Here is a 19,520-nt window from a genome sequence, read left to right on the forward strand (position 1 = left end):
AAGGCCACATGTAGTCACAACTGAGCTTTGAAGATTCTGAGGCAGATGATACTTAAATTGAATTATTTGGCCTGAACACCAAATGATATGTCTGGCGGAAATCCAGTACAGCTCACCATCCAAATAACAGCATTCCTACAGTAAAGCATGGAGGTGTTGATATCCTGTTATGGGGGTGTTTCTCTGCAGACAGGACTGGAGCACTTGTCAGGATAGAAGGAAAATGGATGGGGCAAAATACCATTAAATATTTGAGGAAAATCTCTTGCCATCTGCCAGGAAGTTGTCAGTGGGAGGAAGGTTTACCTTCCAACATGACAATGACCCAAAGCACACATCAGAACTAAGCACACAGTGGTTGAAAGAGAAAAAGGTGATTGTCCTTGCATGGTCTAGTCAGAGATCAGACTTAAACTCCATTGGAAATCTTTGGAATGACTTGAAGACTGTAGTCCACAAACGGTCACCACCAAATTTAACTGAACTTGAGTTGTTCTGCAAAGAAGTGTGAGCAAATATTTGCAAAGTCTAGATGTGCAAAGTTACTAGAGACAAATCCCGACAGACTAAAGGCTGTAATTAAAGCTAAGGGTGGTTCAACAAAATACAGACACAAAGGGGTGATCCTTTTTCCAAGTCAGCAAATCTGCTTTTTTTTAATATATATATATATTATGGTGTTATATCTTTCACTTGGATGTTATAAGTTGCACTAAGTAAATACAACTGGATAAAACAAAAACTGTCTCCTTCATTTCATGCTACAAAGCAACACAATGTGATTATTAAGGGGGGTGATTCTTTTCTGTACCCATTGTATGTAATACACACACACATATACACACACACACAGAGAGAGAGAGAGAGAGAGAGAGAGAGAGAGAGAGAGAGAGAGAGAGAGAGAGAGAGAGAGAGAGAGAGAGAGAGAGAGAGAGAGTGGGTATAGAAAATAATCCCCCCTCCCCCCATTATTTTGTACAATTAATGAGATAGAATGCTTTCAGTAAGTTACAGCATGAATGTGTTAACAATATCCAGCGCTAGTCACCATAGCGCTGTCAAAATGATGCTTGCATTCCTGAAGTGATACTGACACCACCTGGTCATACTGAGTACAGCACAAAACATTAATCACAAAGCTACGTTATCACATGAAACTTTTGCAGAAATTATTATTTCTATTTGGATTGTGTCTTGTGTGAAAATTTATGAAAATACTGCTGTTTACTCCAAAGTAATGTCGCGACGCTACACTAACCCTGAAGAATGTCACGTCGTCACTTCCGTTTGCAGGGAACGGAGAGGATTTGCGTTACCGAGCGACCAAGAGGATTGACCGAGGAGCCTGTGGAGATTGTTTGCCCTACAGACAGCCATTAAACACACACAAATCGCATTTTAATCATGGAATAATCTTAAATGCGGTGCGGGCGGGCCAGTCCAGCGGTTGAGACGGCAAACAGGTAAGTAAAGCTGCAGCAGATGGATCGCATAGGTCAAGCATCCTCTCTTCTGTCCCGGTGTGACACGTAGCAGCACAGCGGCGCTGACAGTCAGAGGACGCACGACGTGTTCATGGCGTCTATTCACACTCTACTACTGAGTATAATCCATCCCTTTTTCCTTTGGTTAAGGGCGCAATTTCAACCGATGACTACTGCATGAGGTAAAATCTGCTAGTCTGTCTGTTTTTGAATGGGCCCTGCTGAAAGGCTGGCCTATAGGTTGCAATATATATATTGATTTTATGATAAGACGTCCTTTGTGTATCTGATATTGTGTATTTTTCACAATTTTTTACTTGTATATTACAACGCATATCGCTTCATTAAAGCCTTTTAATATACTATTTATGCGGTATTAGACGACATGAGTTTGTTTTACTATGAGTATTAAGAATTTTCAAAATTTAAGAATGGGACAAGTATTCTATCTATCTATCTATCTATCTATCTATCTATCTATCTATCTATCTATCTATCTATCTAAGCATCTCTCTAAGCGTCTTCATCTATCTATCTATCTATCTATCTATCTATCTATCTATCTATCTATCTATCTATCTATCTATCTGTCTGTCTGTCTGTCTGTCTGTCTATCTATCTCTATATAAGCGTCTTCATCTATCTATCTATCTATCTATCTATCTATCTATCTATCTGTCTGTCTGTCTGTCTGTCTGTCTATCTATCTCTATATAAGCGTCTTCATCTATCTATCTATCTATCTATCTATCTATCTATCTATCTATCTATCTATCTATCTATCTATCTTTGTCTGTCTGTATATCTGGTTGTCGTTCTCATCTGCAATGTGTCTTTTCTTGTAGATATTCATCATGACAGATAGTATTTTGAGCAAAGCCGCCACTATGGAGATCCCCATCAACAGCAATGGGGACAGCAGGACGGCAGAGGATGACGGTCTTGAGCAGGTGTGTATCCACTGTCCATCAAACTAAATGAGAAAAATGCACATCCTATTTTCAGGCCTGATGTTCAGTTACGCTATGAACCACACATGAATGCAATGTGACGTCCTGTTCCTGTGGGTATCGTGTGGCAGGCTTTGGGAGGCCTTAAACAGTTGGCTTAATCACACATTAATGAGCTGTTGTAAATATAGACACTGTTAATTTAAGTCGTGCGGCTCGGTTGTTTTTGGTTATTTCAGAATATGTTTGTTTTCTTTACATATCTGTCTCACCATTTTTTTGACACTGTCTTCACATTTTATGTTTCTTCATGTCACAGGGAGCACAGATTGGTGGGAGCTTAGATGAAATTGTAGGCACACTGCCAGTGACCATGGTGAGGGAGAGTTTGTGGGTGTCCCTGTATGTTGGAGCCCCATTCCCTTTGATTTAGTGTTGTTGATGGTTTGCACAGTGCACACATAATAGTCTTTGACTTATCATGGGTTTTGGGCAAATGTTGGTGAAGGATTTATTGCAAACAGGAGCTGTTTATTGGACAGAAAATTCAAGCAGAGACATGGAAAGCAGCCATGCAAATACAGTAGATTAGTTTGCATGTGTTTTATAGTGACTATTCCTAAAAGTTTCCTTTTAACTGAGGATGTCTAGTTAATTGATAGATTTTTAGCCAGCTTGTTGAATTGCCATAGTTTTAAAGGTTTTGTGTAGAAGGCAAGGCTTTAATATCGATAGAAGTCTGTATTTTATATATATATATATATTTTAGTCTATATATATATATATATATATATATATATATATATATATATATATATATATATATATATATATATATATATATATATATATATATATATATATATAGGGTTTTTTATTTTTATTTTGTGATTATTTCTTACTGTCATTATCCCAGTTTTGCTATTGTTAACTCAATCTAAAACTATTAAAAAATACGTTTCGTAACTGAAAAAGGTAAATAAATCAAATAAAATATAAATATTAGATAAAAAAATTAAGTAAGTTTAAGTTGAAATGCTGAAATTACAAAAATAAATAAAATTAAAGCTAATCAGGAATAAAAAAAAAAATTATAGTAGCATATAAAAATGACATAGCTTTACAAAAAGCAAGTGAAAACTGAAAATACTAAAAAAAAAAATCCAATATATTAATAAATAAATATATATTATGATAGTATATGAATAATACCAAAAAACACTGCTCCATCCGTTACTTTTGATACCCACATGTGTTTTTCCCCACCTAGTGTGCAGTTAGTAAAAAATGTGTTTTTGTTTCTGTGTTATAGATTGTAATATTCTGTGATATTAAATCCCACCATATTCAGGACTTGCAGCAGGTGATGGTGTCTGGCCCAAACCTGAATGAGACCAGTATTGTGTCTGGAGGCTATGGAGGGGCAGCAGAGGGCATCATACCCACCAGTTCCATCAAAGGTAAAGAGCACTTGAATAGCTCAAAATGGTGTCTGATTCTGATCTGATTTGATGCAGCAGTCATGATTTGAAGTTCAGCTTACATCTCTGCCGACGTATATGTTTAGGACCAGCTATACATGTCAACCCGGAGTATTTTGACAGAAGATGTGGCAACGCGCCCAAACCAGGTGTCTGTGTATATGCATGCTAACTTGACTGAAGATCTTATTTTAGAATCGTTGTCCCTACAGCTTCCTCTCTCTCCCCTGGTGTAAAATGTGTTTGTCAGCATTTTAACAGCAAAATGTTTGGCTTTTTTCTACAGGGTGCAGAGGACAGTCGCATGGTGGACGCATGTTTGCTTATGCAACATAAACCTCTTGTTTGTTTGTTTTAAATTTACTGTAAATATGGTTTTTAACAAAAAATGTTTGTGAGCTGATATATTTGAACTGTGGAATGCACAATAATTCCTTTAATGGTGTTTCTTTATGCTCAATAACATGATTGGCCTTAACAAATTAACAGCACTAATAGACATGCCAGAATACGAACCTAACCAACAGTCAGTGGCGGTCCATGTGGAATTTGTTTTATTATATAATTTCATTTATTATGTTGTGTCTTTTGAATATCAATTCTGATTAGTCAATAGTCAGATGTGCCTTTATGTTGTTATTATCCTCTAGCATTTATGAAGTAATTAAATTGAGAAAGCAACTTTAAAGGCGCTATATAAAATAAATGTATTATATAATTAAAACAAATAAATTGAAAGTAACTTAATAAATCAAAAATTGACAGCAAGAGTTAGTCTTCCTTTCATATTAATTAAATATAATCTTATATCTTTTTATTATATATACTACCATTCAAAAAATTTGTGGTCAGTAAGATTTATATATATATAAATATATATATATATATATATATATATATATATATATATATATATATATCAATTTAAATGCAGTTATATATATATAAAATTGTATTTTAATTATACAATAAATTGAATGTTCAATTTAAATGCAGTTCTTTTGAACTATCTTTTCAAAGTTTACTGAACTGTTTCACAGTTTCCATAAAAAATAATAAGAAGTAAAACTGTTTTAACATTGAGAATAAACATAAAAAGAAATGTTTTTGAACATCTATCAGCATATTAGAATGATTACTAAAATTAAATTATAAAACAAAACAAAATAGAAAACAGTTAACTGCTAAAAATTCATATTTTAAAACACATTAAAAAATAAAACATTAAAACATATTAAAATAGAAAAGAGTTCTTTTAACTTGTAATAATATTTAACAATAGAATTGTTAACACTGAACAGCCTCAGTGAGCATAAAAAAAAAAACTTATTTTAAAACATTGAAAAAATCTTGACAACCCCAGACTTTTTAATGGTAGTTTGTATATACTGTATTTATTGTATTGCTGCAGTTTTTAGCACATTTATAATGACCGTCACTGTACAAAGTCAGCCTTTTTAACAGCTGCCTTGTTTTTCATTCATTTTCATCCTCTACTTCCATCTTTTATCACCTTACCATTTTATAAATCTATAACTTTCATCTCTTTTGGTCACCTTGCTCTTACAAAGCACGTCACTGTTCATGTTTGATAGAACATCATAATTGTTCTTGCATACATCATAATCGCCAATATTTTTGTTTTGATACATTTTGATTATTCAGTCTATGAAATCATTATGCATTTGATTGTTTACTGTAATCTCCACTACAGAATAATCATTGTACCACCCAGTTCATGTGTATTACTCATCCATATTACTACAAAACACTCAATGTTGCAATTTCCCTAAAGGCCTTTTACTTGAACTAAACCTCCATCCCATTCTTCCATCCGTACACTGTTATTCGTTCATTTCAGACATCCGCTCCAAATCCAGGGGCATCACTCCCAGCCATTCAGCCACCAGTCGGATAGCAAACCAGCCAGAACATTACCCAGGTATCTCAGGGCCTCCCCACCCCCTCCTGTCACCGCAAGACACATTTTCAGCCCATAATCATCAGTCATTACTCATTTACTGTCATCACACCTTTTATTCTCGTCCCTATTCATTTTTTAGTCTCAGGAATAAATTGATTCGTTCTATGTAGAATTTTGAAGTCTCTAGTTTGAAAATGGTCCATTGCGTGAGGTGTCTATAAAGTGAGTGCTGTGACCTTTATTGACACAACTGGGTTGTGATATTCAAAATTTTGAAATGGTATTGTGTGTTTTGGTATTGCTCCCATTTATAATAAAAGTACCTACATTTTCTACTCTCAGCTCCCAGCATGCACCACAGCAACAGCAACCCATCCATGATGTCAGAGGAGGCCACAAAAGGAGTAGCTGTAGAGAAATTTGACAGCATGAAAAAGTGGAGCATTAACACATACAAGGTACAGTAGTTTCATGTTTTTGAAAGAAATCCCTTATGTTCACCCAGGCTGAATTTATTTATTCAAAAATACAGTAAAAACTAGGCTTTATAAAGATAAACTATGAAGGGATTCATATGTACTGTATCTCTTCCTGTCCTTTCTTTATCAGTGCACAAAACAGATGTTTTCAGAGCGCTTCGGTCGTGGATCGAAGACGGTGGACATGGAACTTGAGGCTCAGATTGATGTGCTAAGAGAGACTAAGATGAAGTACGAGCGTATTCTGAGACTAGCACGTGAGCTCACCAACCACTTCTACAACATGGTGCAGACTCAGCAGGCTCTTGGAGACACCTTTGCTGATCTTAGCCAGAAATCACCAGAATTGCAGGTACTAATAATTTTGTGTCCCTGCTCTGTGGGCGAATTTATATTTGGTTACATACTAAAACTGAATCTTAACATAGTGTACCATTTCTAAATGATTTTTACAATAGAACGAATTACAAGCACTTACCTTATAGGTCTTTTTTTCCGGAAAGGCAAAAAAACTAAATAAATAAAAATTACTGTCCAAAATGATAACCACTGTTCCATTGCAGATCTGTTACATTTTACTTATGTTTTGTATTTTTCATAAAATGATTTAAATGGATTGAATTTGAATTAAAATATGAATCTAGAGTAGATTTTGGTTTCATTACATTGCAGACATTTTTCTCAGAATGTGTGACAATTTTTGTTCCACTAAAATACAGTATTAGTAGTTTTGGTGCAGTGGTTTCCTGATTTAGTGACAATTTTAACATAATCTAATATGCCTTTACACTATATGATGGTTTAATAGCTTTATAAATAATGTTAGCCTTAACTTAAACTTAATTTAAACTTTTCCAGGATGAGTTTGGCTATAATGCAGAGACGCAAAGACTGCTATGCAAGAATGGAGAGACGCTCCTGGGTGCCATCAATTTCTTTGTGTCCAGCATTAATACACTAGTCAACAAAACCATGGAGGACACACTCATGACCATCAAGATGTATGAGAATGCAAGGTATCAGAAGTTTGAGATTATTGAGTTACATGTTACATGAGTAATGTGTTAATAGCTCCTTAAGTTTAGATTAGGACTGACAAAAAAAATCACAAATTAATTGCACAATATACATGTTGATCAATCAAATTTGCATGAAATCACAACATGTATATATACAGTACAGGTCAAAAGTTTGGAAACATTACTATTTTTAATGTTTTTGAAAGAAGTCTCTTCGGCTCATATATATAGATATATATATATATATTAATATTATAACTATATATAATATACATATTATGTGTATGTGTGTTGTGTGTGTGTGTGTGTGTGTACTGTGTTATATATATGTATTGCTAAGAAAAAGGTTAAAAAGAACGCATTTATTCAAATGGAAGCATATCACTCGAATTCAACAAATATATCATTGAATGTATATTACAAAATGGCAATGGATTGCTTTATTTCAACATCATTTAACATAAGCATATCACTCGAAATCATTTTGCAATGAGTTTGTCAGTCTGTCTGTAGTCGTCATTCACAGACATTCTGGCTGAGTCATGTCTTGTTGTCTTGTAGCTGAAGGGGACTGTCAACATGCATCATAAGGATCACATTTTAACCTGTCATGGTAAAAGCAGTTTAATGGATCAGGGTGGCTTAAGTGTATGTGTTTAATTTTGTATAATTATTATAATTTGTATAAAAATTCAAAGGGATAGTTCACCCAGAAAAATTTAATTAGGTCTTCATTTACTTATTCTCATGTCTTTCTGAACCTTTATCACTTTCTTTATTTTGTGGACCTTATTTAGTGTCTCAGTGTTTTTTGGTCCACACAGTGGAAAACTATGACCTTATGATTCTTCAGAATATCTTCTTTTGTGTTTCCCAGAAGAAAAAGTCATACAAGTTTGTGTCAACGTGTTAATCTGACAGCTCTTATTAATGATATCAAAGGATTCACAGCTGTATGTCTAGGAGGTTTCCTGGAACAACTTCTTTTTTTATCCTAGGATTAGTTATATAGGTTTACTGAATCAGTTTATACTAATGAGTACTGATGCTATTGTTTCAGGCTGGAGTTTGATGCCTACAGGGCCGACCTGGAGGAGTTGAGCGTGGGTCCGCGGGATGCTGCAGCCATGGTGCGCATTGAGATAGCTCAACAGCAGTACCAAATCCATAAAGACAAGTATGAACGACTGCACAGTGATGTCAGCATTAAACTCAAGTTCTTGGAGGAGAATAAGGTACCATGTTGAAATCCATGTTATTCACCTGTTTTATTTCATAAGTCAAAGGTATTACAGCGTTTTGTCGCAGTTACTTGTTATTTCATAAGTCAAAGGTATTACAGCATTTTGTCATAGTTTCTTCATATTTGTGTATGTTGATTTCCAGGTAAAGGTGATGCACAAACAGCTCCTACTGTTTCATAATGCTGTCTCTGCATATTTTGCTGGAAACCAGCAGCAGCTGGAACAGACTCTCAGACAGTTCAATGTGAAATTGAAGCCACCAGGTTCTGACAAGCCATCGTGGCTTGAGGAACAATGATCGCTTTGTTGATGTAAAGAGACACTCAAACATGGAAACCTGAAAATGGATGGACGGGGATGTAAAAGTTTTTCTTATAAATGATTAAGACAAAAGAAGTAGATGTTTTTAAGTTGCCAATCTTTGGAAAGATGCCTCAGTTTATTTAAAACCAGAACGTCTTCAAATGAATATTAATGTTTATCCAAATGGCTTATGGAAACTAACTGTGGTTATGTTTTAGAGCTGCCTTAACTTACCATGTCGTATACATTTAAAATAGAAAGTCGCAAAATTACAATAGAATCAATCACACCACTCATTCATAGTCATATTTATCCAGTGAGCACCACCCAGTTCAGTTTATATAATTTGTTTTATCTCAATAGAGTAGAGCAGAAAGGAATGAATGTTGTGTTTGTGTGTTTGTTTTTAATGTAAGGTTGTTTGGAGGAGGATTGGGTCATGTTATAAGAATGAAAAATTGCTCACTGTATGTGTCATAAGAAGGTTAATAGTATATTTATATTTATGTAAATTGTGAAGTCCCATCTATGAAATTAAAACACATTTGAAAGTGATGGAATCTAATGAGTTTGCCTTGTGTCTCTTTACTACTTTTACTGCCACAAGGTTTGGTTTCACTGTGTGTGTGTGTGTTAATATATATACATATATATGTACATAACTCAGTATTTAACTTTTAATCAGAGCAAAGAAACTGCTCTGAATTGCTCTGGTTTTATTCTGAAATATACAATATTTTACATGACTCATCACCTTACTTCGACATTAAGATACACGTAAAATTGTATGTCTGTAAAAATTCTGATGAACGCAGTAGGTGTTGAGGATTTTATGGTTGGTTGTAGGCACCTGATGGTTTTACAGGCTATGGTTTTACACTATAGGTTTGGCTCCGTAATTTAGGGTAAACCCGTTATATTTTGCCCACTGAAATATTATGCCGTGTAAAACTGCCTTTACCCAGAGTTCCAAGTAAACGGCCCCCAATGGTAGGCTACTCGCTGTTATCAGTTAATGTCCATTTACATGGTCCTTTCTCAAATTGGAACGGTGACACGGTGAGTACGACACATGCGCTGACGAGTTCCGGGCGTGAGCTACAGGTAAGAGAGCAGATGATTGCAACACTCTTCCGCTGAACGGCTGGATATGCCGTAACCAACAGTCGCGTGTGACTAACGTGGAGCATGTTTTTCCCGTGTGGAGTATGTAGCCAAAGTAATTTCGGATAGTGTCAGACAGTAGTTTATTTTGGGGGACGTCTGGATATCTCTCAAACGAGTAAGTTAATCATTTCTATGAATTAAAAATACAAAGCTATCAAGGTGTTACCATAAAATACAATGGGCATGGACAATCAAGTTTTTTTTTCTTGTTCTTTCAAGGACTAGGTTACTGTAATAGTTTACAGTACCATTTAAGTAGTATTGTATTGGTTTGGTAATCAAAATGTTTGTATATATGAGGGTACCAAACTATTACCAGCAATGAACTGTGGTTTATAGAAAATAAAATGGGACTGAGATATTTTTTGTAAGCTTTAAAAAGATTCTACAGATTAATATAATGGTGGAACTCTCTCTCTCTCTCTCTTTCTCCATAGTAAGGGTTAATTCCACCATTATATCTACAAAAAGTGTATTTTTCACTGTCATAATTTTGTTAGTTATGTATTCACCATTGCTTATTTGAGTCTCTTGGTTAACTTCCCTATTTACACTAATTCTTCCCTTTTCTTTTAAATGACAGCATATATTAACATAGAGACACAGTTTCCATATGGTTTATTTCTCTGGCTTTTCTTTAAAGGGATGAGGCAGCAGTATCTTTGCAAGTGACATCCAAATCATGATACCACCACCGCCTCCTCCACCACCACCACCTATTGCCCCACCTCCACCTCCTCCTCCACCCCCTGGCCTCTTCTCTGGTGAAAGCCCGTTTACCAGAGGGCCGACACGGGCTTCTAGAATGCGTAATTTTAATTGGGAGGCCATACCTAAGGACACTGTGCTTGGCAAACATAACATATGGACGACCGAGAAGAACAGTGAGTTTGAGTTGGACACCAAAGGTATGGAAGAGCTGTTCAGCCGCAATGACCAGAAACAGGTCCAGGTCACAAACCGCCGCAGTGTACACCAGTCCCCAAGCCATGCCTCAGGACCCGAAATGGTGAGTTCAGGTAGAATGTGCCAGAAAATAAGTTTTGTACCTGCAAGCTTACAGTAATTGGGTGTTTCCAGACTCATTTCATCAGAGAGATCTGCATATGCTTACATCAAGCTGGGGTCCCCGACTGTCTGTAATAGAGATGACTTTTAGTTAGTTGTAACCTCACTTAACTTCTGTTTATTTTAAGTTCTGTAATTGTCACTGTAGATTGATCACATGATTACATAGCTGAAGGGGATTCAAGCATAATATGTTCTCATGCTGCATGCAGGAAGTGTCATAATTGCTAGTTTTGCATAAACCGTTTCTTTATGGTCACTTATCTTTCATGTAGTGTACTATCAGAGTATTACTATCTAAAGCTACTTCTAACTGATCTAACCCTTAAATTTAGTCTTTTTGTGTAAACCAATGGATTTAGGTTAATTTAGTAATGTTAAATTCTATTTTGAACTTGAATAAAATGTTATATATATATATATATATATACATATATACATACTTTATATATATTATATATATTAACATATTATACCATATATATACATATACATATAATTACATATACATATACATTACATATACATATAATATACATATATATTAATATACATATACATATATATATATAAAGTGGTTTTCAAACAGTTTACATATATATATATATATATATACATATATACATACTTGTAAATGAGAAGTGGTTCTCAAACAGTTTACCTGGATAAATAAAGGAATACTGTATTCATAAAACTATTTTTGAATGCATAGATTAGATAAAATAATAATAATAATAATAAAGATAAAATTGATTAAGGTAACAATTGCATGTTATCACTTTTTACAGTGTAAATTATGCATGTTATTGTGGACCAATTACTATTTTTGTCATAATTTTACTCTATTCATTGCGTAATAAATTCAGCAAAAAGGTGGCTAGGTTATGACATTCTGTCAGAGAACATCTGTTTAAAAACTGGCTTTACTTCTGCCAAAGTCACATAATACAGAACTAATTGGTAACTAATATTGGATAGATAATAGGAAAAGAGAAGTTTACTAAAAGGAAATTTAACCATCAGTTTTCAAATTGGGACTGGCGTGTTTTCCAAATATAACTCATGTGATTGTTTTTTGGCCAAGATTTGATATTTTTTAGTGTTGTAATTATGATTTATCATGCTATGGCCCACAGCCAGAAAAAGAAAAAACATCCTAGTAACTAGTTTTGATGTATCTTTCTCTTGCAAATAATACTTACAGTCATTCAAAAGGCAATGCTGTGTCATTTATAGACGCCACTCGACTATGTTTATCCTTTGATCTAAACTCTTTTTAAAGGTGGAGTGATTTCTTCTTTTCTGGAAGTGTTTACATAAGGTGGACTCTATTGATATTGAATAGCTTTCATTTCAAAAACACTGTGATGCACAACATCTAATTTTACAACAGTTGAATCACATCATCACAAATGTTCCGGTGATTATTCTTAATGCAAGAAATTAATAGGCAGGGTTGTTGTTGTTCATAACTCATCATTAGTTTTTCATAGTTCATAAATGATTAAACACATTCGGGTGGAGTAAATAGTTGGTACGATCTGTTTGCATGTTAATGATGTAATATACATTAAAAGAAAAACAGTCTGTCATTGTCAAACCTTGTCCATACAGTATAATGGCTTCTCTTTTTTCCCTTGCCAGGTGACTATCCTCAACTCCAAGAAGAACATGAATATTGGTATCTTCCTCAAGCAGTTCAAAAGGTGAGTGTATCAGGAAAGAGTATTTAGAAAAGCTCTTTATTTCATCAGTAGATCCTAGGGTGGAAACACAAAGTAGTCATACGATAGATTGCTCACATGTCTCTGCAAGCCAAATGAATTTTTTTCTGACAACATCAGACAGTCCATCTTTTCTACCAAGCATGAAGATAAGGGTTTGCATTATTTACATCATCAGCGGTTCCCTTAATCATGCAGCGTTTCTCCTCAGATATTGATCAGTTGATTGTGACAGATTAACTTTGACTTGTTAACGTATACATCCATTTTTTTTTAGTGCTAGAGCTTGGGATACCAGTTTGGTGTGCTTGTGTATAGCTAAAAAAGCAAGATTGGGCTTGTCTAGTCCGGTATTTATTTAGTCAGAACAAGGTGAAGTATGACTTCACACTTCCTCTATACCGGTCTTACGGATGTGTGATTTGTTTTGCAGAACAATGCTGAATTTAGAATTGAGTTTTACAATGTTATCAGGCTATTTAAAGATGAAGTGTGTCTGTTCCACTAGCAGTGAAAGTATTGATTGATTTCTTACAAGTTGCTCAGACATTCCCAACAGCTGCCATTGGTTGGACAAACAGGTAGTCCCACCCCCAAACACATGCCATTGTTTGAGTCACTTTTGCTGTGTTGGGCCGCTCAAACAAATGGAGCAATGTTAACACGCCATATAATAGCAGTGTTTACACTACTGGAAAATTAACTTTCAAATATCTTTGTTGTCACTGCACATTAAACTGGAATAGGAAAGAGTACTTTAAGATAGAAAAATTAAACAATTAAATTAAAATTGTTATATGATACATATAAAACTATTTTATATTAAAATGCCAATTTTTTTTTTTTTTTTTTGTATTTTAAAACAAAAAACAAAATTATAATGTTTTATGCAGCTATTTCATTTGAATTACAATCCTGAAAAAATCATGAATGATGCATACAATTCCATTTTATTTTATTTTATTTTATCTGCCTCACATTTCATAAAGAAGACTAAGGTTTTTTTGTATTGATATTAGCAGGGATCCAATTCCATTCAATCTCTGGGAAATCTGAGATTTTGTAACTCCTCCTGAGATAGTCTGTGGAGGTCCTGATCTGTAATTCTACCACATCTTTCTCCACCTTTCTCCACAGGTCAGTGAGTGGGATGATTGATGACATTATCAACTGTAGAGGAGAAAGATTTGGTACTGGGAAACTGAAGGAGTTGTGCAAACTACTGCCAGAGGATGGAGAGGTGGGTGTAATATATGGATCTGGGCCTTAGTTAAACTTGTTGAGCAATTCCAAGGTTTTGATAGTGTGCCAGTGACATTTGAATAAAGGTTTTTTAATTTGTCTTTCTTCTTTTCATTAGGTGCGTCAGCTTCTTGATTTTAAAGGAGACTGTTCAACTCTCTCTGAGCCTGATCGGTTCATGGTACAACTTGTCAAAGTTCCTTGGTGGGTGTATACAGCCCCACAAAGACAAACACACACTTACACTTACACAACTGTACACAGAGCGCCTTCGATACAAAGTAATTTGCACAGTACTGTTCATGTTTTATCTCCATTGCCAGGTATTGATTATCAATACAAGACACTGGATTTGCAGGTCACTGACAATTACTTTATGATTTTATTTCTTTGTTTGTTCTTCCTCTAGCTATGAGGAACGGTTGAACAGTTTAGTACTCAAAGAGGAATTCCCGCATTTTATGGATGAAGTGAATCACTCTGTTGCAGTCATGACCTCTGCTGGACAAGGTAAGATTTAGATCCCTTTAAAGCCATCTTCTATTTCCTATAAGTCAACCTTCTTCCCTTTTTCGAAGCAGTTAAGTCACACTTTGTTTCCAGTAACTGTTTATTATTTATATATATATATTTGTAATTTATAATTATTATATGTACTTAAAGGGTTGCTCCACCACAAAATGAAAATTTTGTCATTAATTACTGAATAAGTCAATAAGTTCGTTCGTTAATTACGAAAAATGTATTTGATCTATTTATGTAATTCCTTAGAGCATGACTAAGTTTATAGGTTTGATTAGCCCGAAATATAAAAAAGTCCAAAAACATGGTAGTACCATAGTGCTTTGTTTATTAGTGCAACTACATGCCTGTGAGTGTTTGATTTATTTTATTTCACCTAACCCATGTATGAAACTTTTTCCAGAGCTGTTGGAATGTGCTGATCTACATTCAGTCATTCGACTGGTCTTGAAGACAGGGAACTACATGAACTCTGTGAGTATTATCATGCCACTGTATCTAGTTACGCTTGTTAACAATGAGCAAAGCCGGTCAACCTCTAAACAGCATAATGTGCTGCACTTGTGTGTGTGTTTACATTGTCATGAGATCCTAATCGTTCTGTCCTCATTTCCACCAGGGAGGGTACGCTGGCAGCGCAGTGGGTTTCCGGATGACATCTCTTCTCAAACTAGCAGATACCAAAGCCAACAAGCCTGGAATGAACCTCATGCACTATGTTGCGATGGTAGCTATGATGTTAATATTATACTGTGGTGCAAGAGCCACATAAGACACAGCTTTATTTCCATTTTAAATATTTTCTCATGTGCCTGACACCACAGCAAGCTCAGAAGATTGATGCATCGCTGCTGAGGTTCCCAGAGCAACTACAGCACATTGGAGATGCAGCAAGGTAGGCCACACATTGCTGTTTGAAAAAATATGGCACTTCCCTGTAATTATTTTATGTGATTAATTTAATTGTAACTGAATATAAACACGCGCATTACAAAAATCCAGTGGTAAAGTTTCAACAATAAAAGCAGCATTTTTTAATATGCTTAATATAATTTTATTGTACTTATGAATATTTTGAAAAGCTTTTATTTATCAGTTTTCAGTTTAATTTATGTTTTAGTCATTTTGTCTTGTGCTTTTGTCATTTTTATTAGTTTTTATTTTAAAAAATATTTCTCTGTATCTTTACAGAGAACTATGACTAACTTTTAACTGTTAGTTGCCAAAACAAAATTTCTGATTTTCAATGGTTTAAGTTTTCCATTTAATATATATACAGTATATATTTTTGTTTCAGCTTTATTATAATTTTAAAAAATAATAATTTCTTCTATACAGGATCCATAAGCAGGAAATCGAAACTGATTTCCAAAAGGAAGTGAGTAAAGTCCAGGTGGCAAAGCAGAATGCTAGTAAACAGCCAGATCTGGAAGAACAGATGAGGGATTTTCTGCAGGTGAGGCCTCACGATCTTTTTAGTTTATCGCTGAATATGAGCTTGCAAGTTCTTTTTGTCTAAAGCCTCTAGATTTGGTAACACACTATTGAGTATTTTGTGCTGACACATCAACATGAGTACATTTCCCTGACTGCATGAAATATTTTTGTTAAATAAGAAGAAAGAAGAGTTTGTACAATTGATCTTTTCTTTGTTCTTTTTTAGAATGCAGACACCAGGTTAACGGAAACTGAGGCAGCGTTTAAAAACCTTTCTACTGTGAGTGATTCAGTGGCGGAGTTTTTCTGTGAGGATCCCACTCAGTTCAAACTAGAGGAGTGTTGCTCCATTTTCTACTCTTTCTGTGAGAAGTTCAAACGAGCAGTTCAGGTAATTGCACCTTCTAAAGAAGCATTTTTTTACACCTAAAGAAATCAATAGTACTTTTGACAAAAATTTTTTTTGAAATGATATGCAGATACGACAGTTTAAACCTGGAAATGTAATAAGATTTTGAAACCATAAAATAAAAGCAAATACAATATACAGTACACTACACTAATTTTGGGGTCAGTAAGATTTTTATTAAGAAAGTTATTAATTAGAAATTAACACTTTTTTTCAGCAAGGACACATTAAATTGATCAAAAGTGACAGTAAAGACTTTATAATGTTAAAAATATTTTTTTCACAGTTTGCAAAAAAATATTAAGCAGCGGAACATTTGATAGGCTAATAATAATGAAAATGTTTCTTGATCACCAAATCAGCATATAAAAACAAAAATTTGTTAAATTTTTCTAAAAATTGTTAAATTGTAATAATTTTTCATATTATTACTGTCTTACTCTATTTTAGATCAAATAAATGTTCAAAAACATTAAAAAATCTTACAGACCGCAAACTTTAAAACGGAAGTGTAGCTTTTGTATGACGCTGCATACAAAATAATATTTGTGCATATGTGCACCTGTAACATCTTTACATTAGTTAATAATAAATAGTAAATATTTATATTAAACATTTGAATAATAAATGTTTTTTGTTATTTATATTTTAGATTACTTTTATGTTTTTTGTTTTGATTATTAATTTTTTATTATTATTGTTTAGATATTGTCACTTAAAAAAAAAAATTGTCATGTTTTTAGTAACGGCTTCCACAGACGTAATGATACGGTGTGACCTTATGCCTGTGTCATTTCTCTTCACTATATAGGAGAATCTTGAACGAGAAATAGTAGAAGTGAAGCGCAGACAGCGAGAGAGTACTCCGACTGCAGCCAAGCGACGTTCAACAGCCACCTGCTCCTCACGAGACAAAGACATGGAAGGAGTTGCACTGGAGTCCATCCTACAGAGGTTTAACAGTCGCCAATCCCGCCGTAAAGCCGGAACCGGTTCACCCACACAGGGAAAATTTACTGAGACCACCAAACAGGAGAACCGCCCCGCTGACAACAGAGAGGTCAAGAGAGACAGCTGGATCAAAAGGGCCACGCAATCCCCCTTGATCAAGGAGAACACTGATAAGGATGAGACGCCCAAGCACCCAGAGATTACAATCTCAAGCCCGGTGCAGGAAAGTGCTGATACCTCAATCAATCAACGTGTCTCTGTATTCACGGTGGAGGAGGAGGAGGTTGTGCAGACAGAGAAAGAGGTGCAAGATATGAGAGAGGTGTCACGGAAAGTTTTACAATACCAGTCCAGTCGAAGTAGCATTTCATCCGGTGAGACCCTGTCACCAATCCTGTCTCCCAGGCAGAAGTTCTTCCATGAAGACAGAAGACAGCTGCTTATCCTGACCATAGAAGAAAACACCTCTAAATCCAGCTCTCTGCTGCAGAACGGCCAGATCATCAATCGCCGGCACACAATTGCACTTCTCAAGGCCAGTTGTGAAAATACCAGCCAAGAGGATCTATTCGTGCCTAGTAATCTAAACTCATCTCCGGCTCCCTCTATAGGTGTTATTGGAAAAGGGAAATCTGTGGATTGCGGTATGATTGCCACACTACAAAACTCCACAGAGACTGTGAAAGATTCAGACACCAAGCCACTTAATTTTCAAGAAGAATCGCAATCTATTGACTCATCACAATCACAATCAGCCGAGCCAGAGGTGAAGACTGAAGAGACAGAACCTAGCTTGCAGTTTAGTACTGGGAAGAGAAATAGCCAAACAATATCATTTAAAAGCACTAAAGAGGGCTTCAGTTTTATGTCTTTATTTAAGCGTTGGCGTGCAAAAGACTAATCAAGTGAGCTTGATTCGGACAGTGTGGACCCATGATCTTTAAACAAAAACATGTTTTCTATTTATTCAGTTTAGTTCTATTTATGCTAGATGTCGTGCTGCGTTTATGGAAAACAAGCTTGGTGCTTTGTCACTGTTTGCTTGTTCAAACAGTGAATGGACATTTATTTTCATGTCTACTATAAAAGGAGAAAAAAATAATGCACATGCACACAGAATCCTAATAACATAATGAATTCAAAAACCTTGTTGAGATCAGTTGAAAACGAGATGTTTTACCTGCAGTGCTCTTTTTTCAACAAAAGGGGGCAGTAAAGGATATTTTTCCATGATGATACAGCTTCTGTATTTGCAAAAATGAACCATTTACAATGCCGAGACCCAGAGTAATCATCCTCAGTTTTGATTATAGACTGACCAATCAAAATAGCTGGTAAACCTGGTTGTTATTCACCATATAAAACCACAAATTGTAACAAAAATATTTTTTTATTTGAAAATATGTACTCTTTGAGTACACAGACAGTGTATTGTCTGATGAACAATTTAAAGTTTTATTATTATTATTATTATTAGTATTCTATTGACCTGATAACTTAGCTCATACCGTATCATGTTTCTGAAAAATGTCTCTGAATGGTTATTGCAGTCTGACATTCTCCTTCAGATCAGTCCACAGATCAGAGCAATCGCCTACTGATGAAATTGGAAATAGAGAGTTTCATGTAATTTGTGGTTTTCAATGCTCTAAAAATGAAATAAAGTCTTTTATTTGAGTCATCACTGATAAAACCTCTGCATTTGATTTTCAATATAAGATTTCAAGAAAATTTAGAGACCATGTTCCAGTTAGGAGTCAATCATACACTAAGATGCATAAGTGCATTTTTACATGGTTTTATTTTTCCTGTGATTAGGCCAGCTATATTTATCTTTGTGTGTGTGTGTGACCACAACAAGAGGCTTGTTGATGCAGTTATACATGGTCTTAAATGTTTTGTCTGCTGAGCTTAGTAATGAGAAGCCTTGATAAAAACACTGAGACTTAGTTAGGGAGAATAGATAATGTCATAGGGCCCCCTATAGACTAGATCTGCATTAGGTGGTCTAATCAGTGTCTTCTAGACAGCCTGAGACTCTGTGGGGGTGGAGTTTTGGGGGAGGGGGTGTTTGGCTGATTGTGTGAGTGAATCATCATCAGTCTCAAAGAACTGA

General features: G+C 35.0%; 2 protein-coding genes across 9 annotated transcripts; both read left to right on the plus strand.

Moving 5' to 3' along the window:
- Positions 1–1,197: 1,197 nt before the first annotated feature.
- LOC109104108 (arfaptin-2-like) lies at positions 1,198–9,449 on the plus strand. 8 transcript variants are annotated; one of them, XM_042771393.1, is made up of 11 exons: positions 1,198–1,463; positions 2,330–2,434; positions 2,754–2,810; positions 3,786–3,894; positions 4,002–4,064; positions 5,777–5,857; positions 6,182–6,297; positions 6,449–6,670; positions 7,177–7,334; positions 8,398–8,572; positions 8,724–9,449. In XM_042771393.1, exons 2-11 carry the CDS (start codon positions 2,339–2,341, stop codon positions 8,877–8,879), a joined length of 1,233 nt encoding a protein of 410 aa, XP_042627327.1. In that variant the 5' UTR covers positions 1,198–1,463; positions 2,330–2,338; the 3' UTR covers positions 8,880–9,449. The 8 variants fall into 8 exon arrangements, with proteins under 8 accessions (XP_042627327.1, XP_042627329.1, XP_042627331.1 ...); XM_042771394.1 differs by lacking the exon at positions 1,198–1,463 and adding an exon at positions 1,470–1,666; XM_042771395.1 differs by lacking the exon at positions 2,754–2,810 and having other exon boundaries at positions 1,205–1,463.
- Positions 9,450–9,587: 138 nt separating this feature from the next.
- On the plus strand, positions 9,588–19,085 carry fhdc4 (FH2 domain containing 4). Its single transcript, XM_042771391.1, has 12 exons — positions 9,588–10,166; positions 10,695–11,060; positions 12,764–12,825; positions 13,981–14,083; positions 14,204–14,289; positions 14,495–14,595; positions 15,011–15,081; positions 15,227–15,334; positions 15,432–15,502; positions 15,946–16,063; positions 16,271–16,435; positions 17,265–19,085. The coding sequence occupies exons 2-12, from the start codon at positions 10,734–10,736 to the stop codon at positions 18,303–18,305; spliced, it is 2,253 nt and encodes a 750-aa protein (XP_042627325.1). The 5' UTR covers positions 9,588–10,166; positions 10,695–10,733; the 3' UTR covers positions 18,306–19,085.
- The last annotated feature ends 435 nt before the right edge of the window (positions 19,086–19,520 follow it).

Source organism: Cyprinus carpio, chromosome A15 (genome assembly GCF_018340385.1).
Source record: "Cyprinus carpio isolate SPL01 chromosome A15, ASM1834038v1, whole genome shotgun sequence".
Lineage (NCBI taxonomy): Eukaryota > Metazoa > Chordata > Actinopteri > Cypriniformes > Cyprinidae > Cyprinus > Cyprinus carpio.

Excerpts from the sequence above, each read along its gene's own strand:
- LOC109104108 (XM_042771393.1), top strand. The coding sequence starts at position 2,339 with ATGACAGATAGTATTTTGAGCAAAGCCGCCACTATGGAGATCCCCATC. Across the intron at positions 2,811-3,785 it reads GCACACTGCCAGTGACCATG|GACTTGCAGCAGGTGATGGT; the intron begins GTGAGGGAGAGT and ends CACCATATTCAG. Across the intron at positions 7,335-8,397 it reads AAGATGTATGAGAATGCAAG|GCTGGAGTTTGATGCCTACA; the intron begins GTATCAGAAGTT and ends CTATTGTTTCAG.
- fhdc4 (XM_042771391.1), top strand. The coding sequence starts at position 10,734 with ATGATACCACCACCGCCTCCTCCACCACCACCACCTATTGCCCCACCT. Across the intron at positions 15,335-15,431 it reads TCATGCACTATGTTGCGATG|CAAGCTCAGAAGATTGATGC; the intron begins GTAGCTATGATG and ends CTGACACCACAG. Across the intron at positions 16,436-17,264 it reads AGTTCAAACGAGCAGTTCAG|GAGAATCTTGAACGAGAAAT; the intron begins GTAATTGCACCT and ends TTCACTATATAG.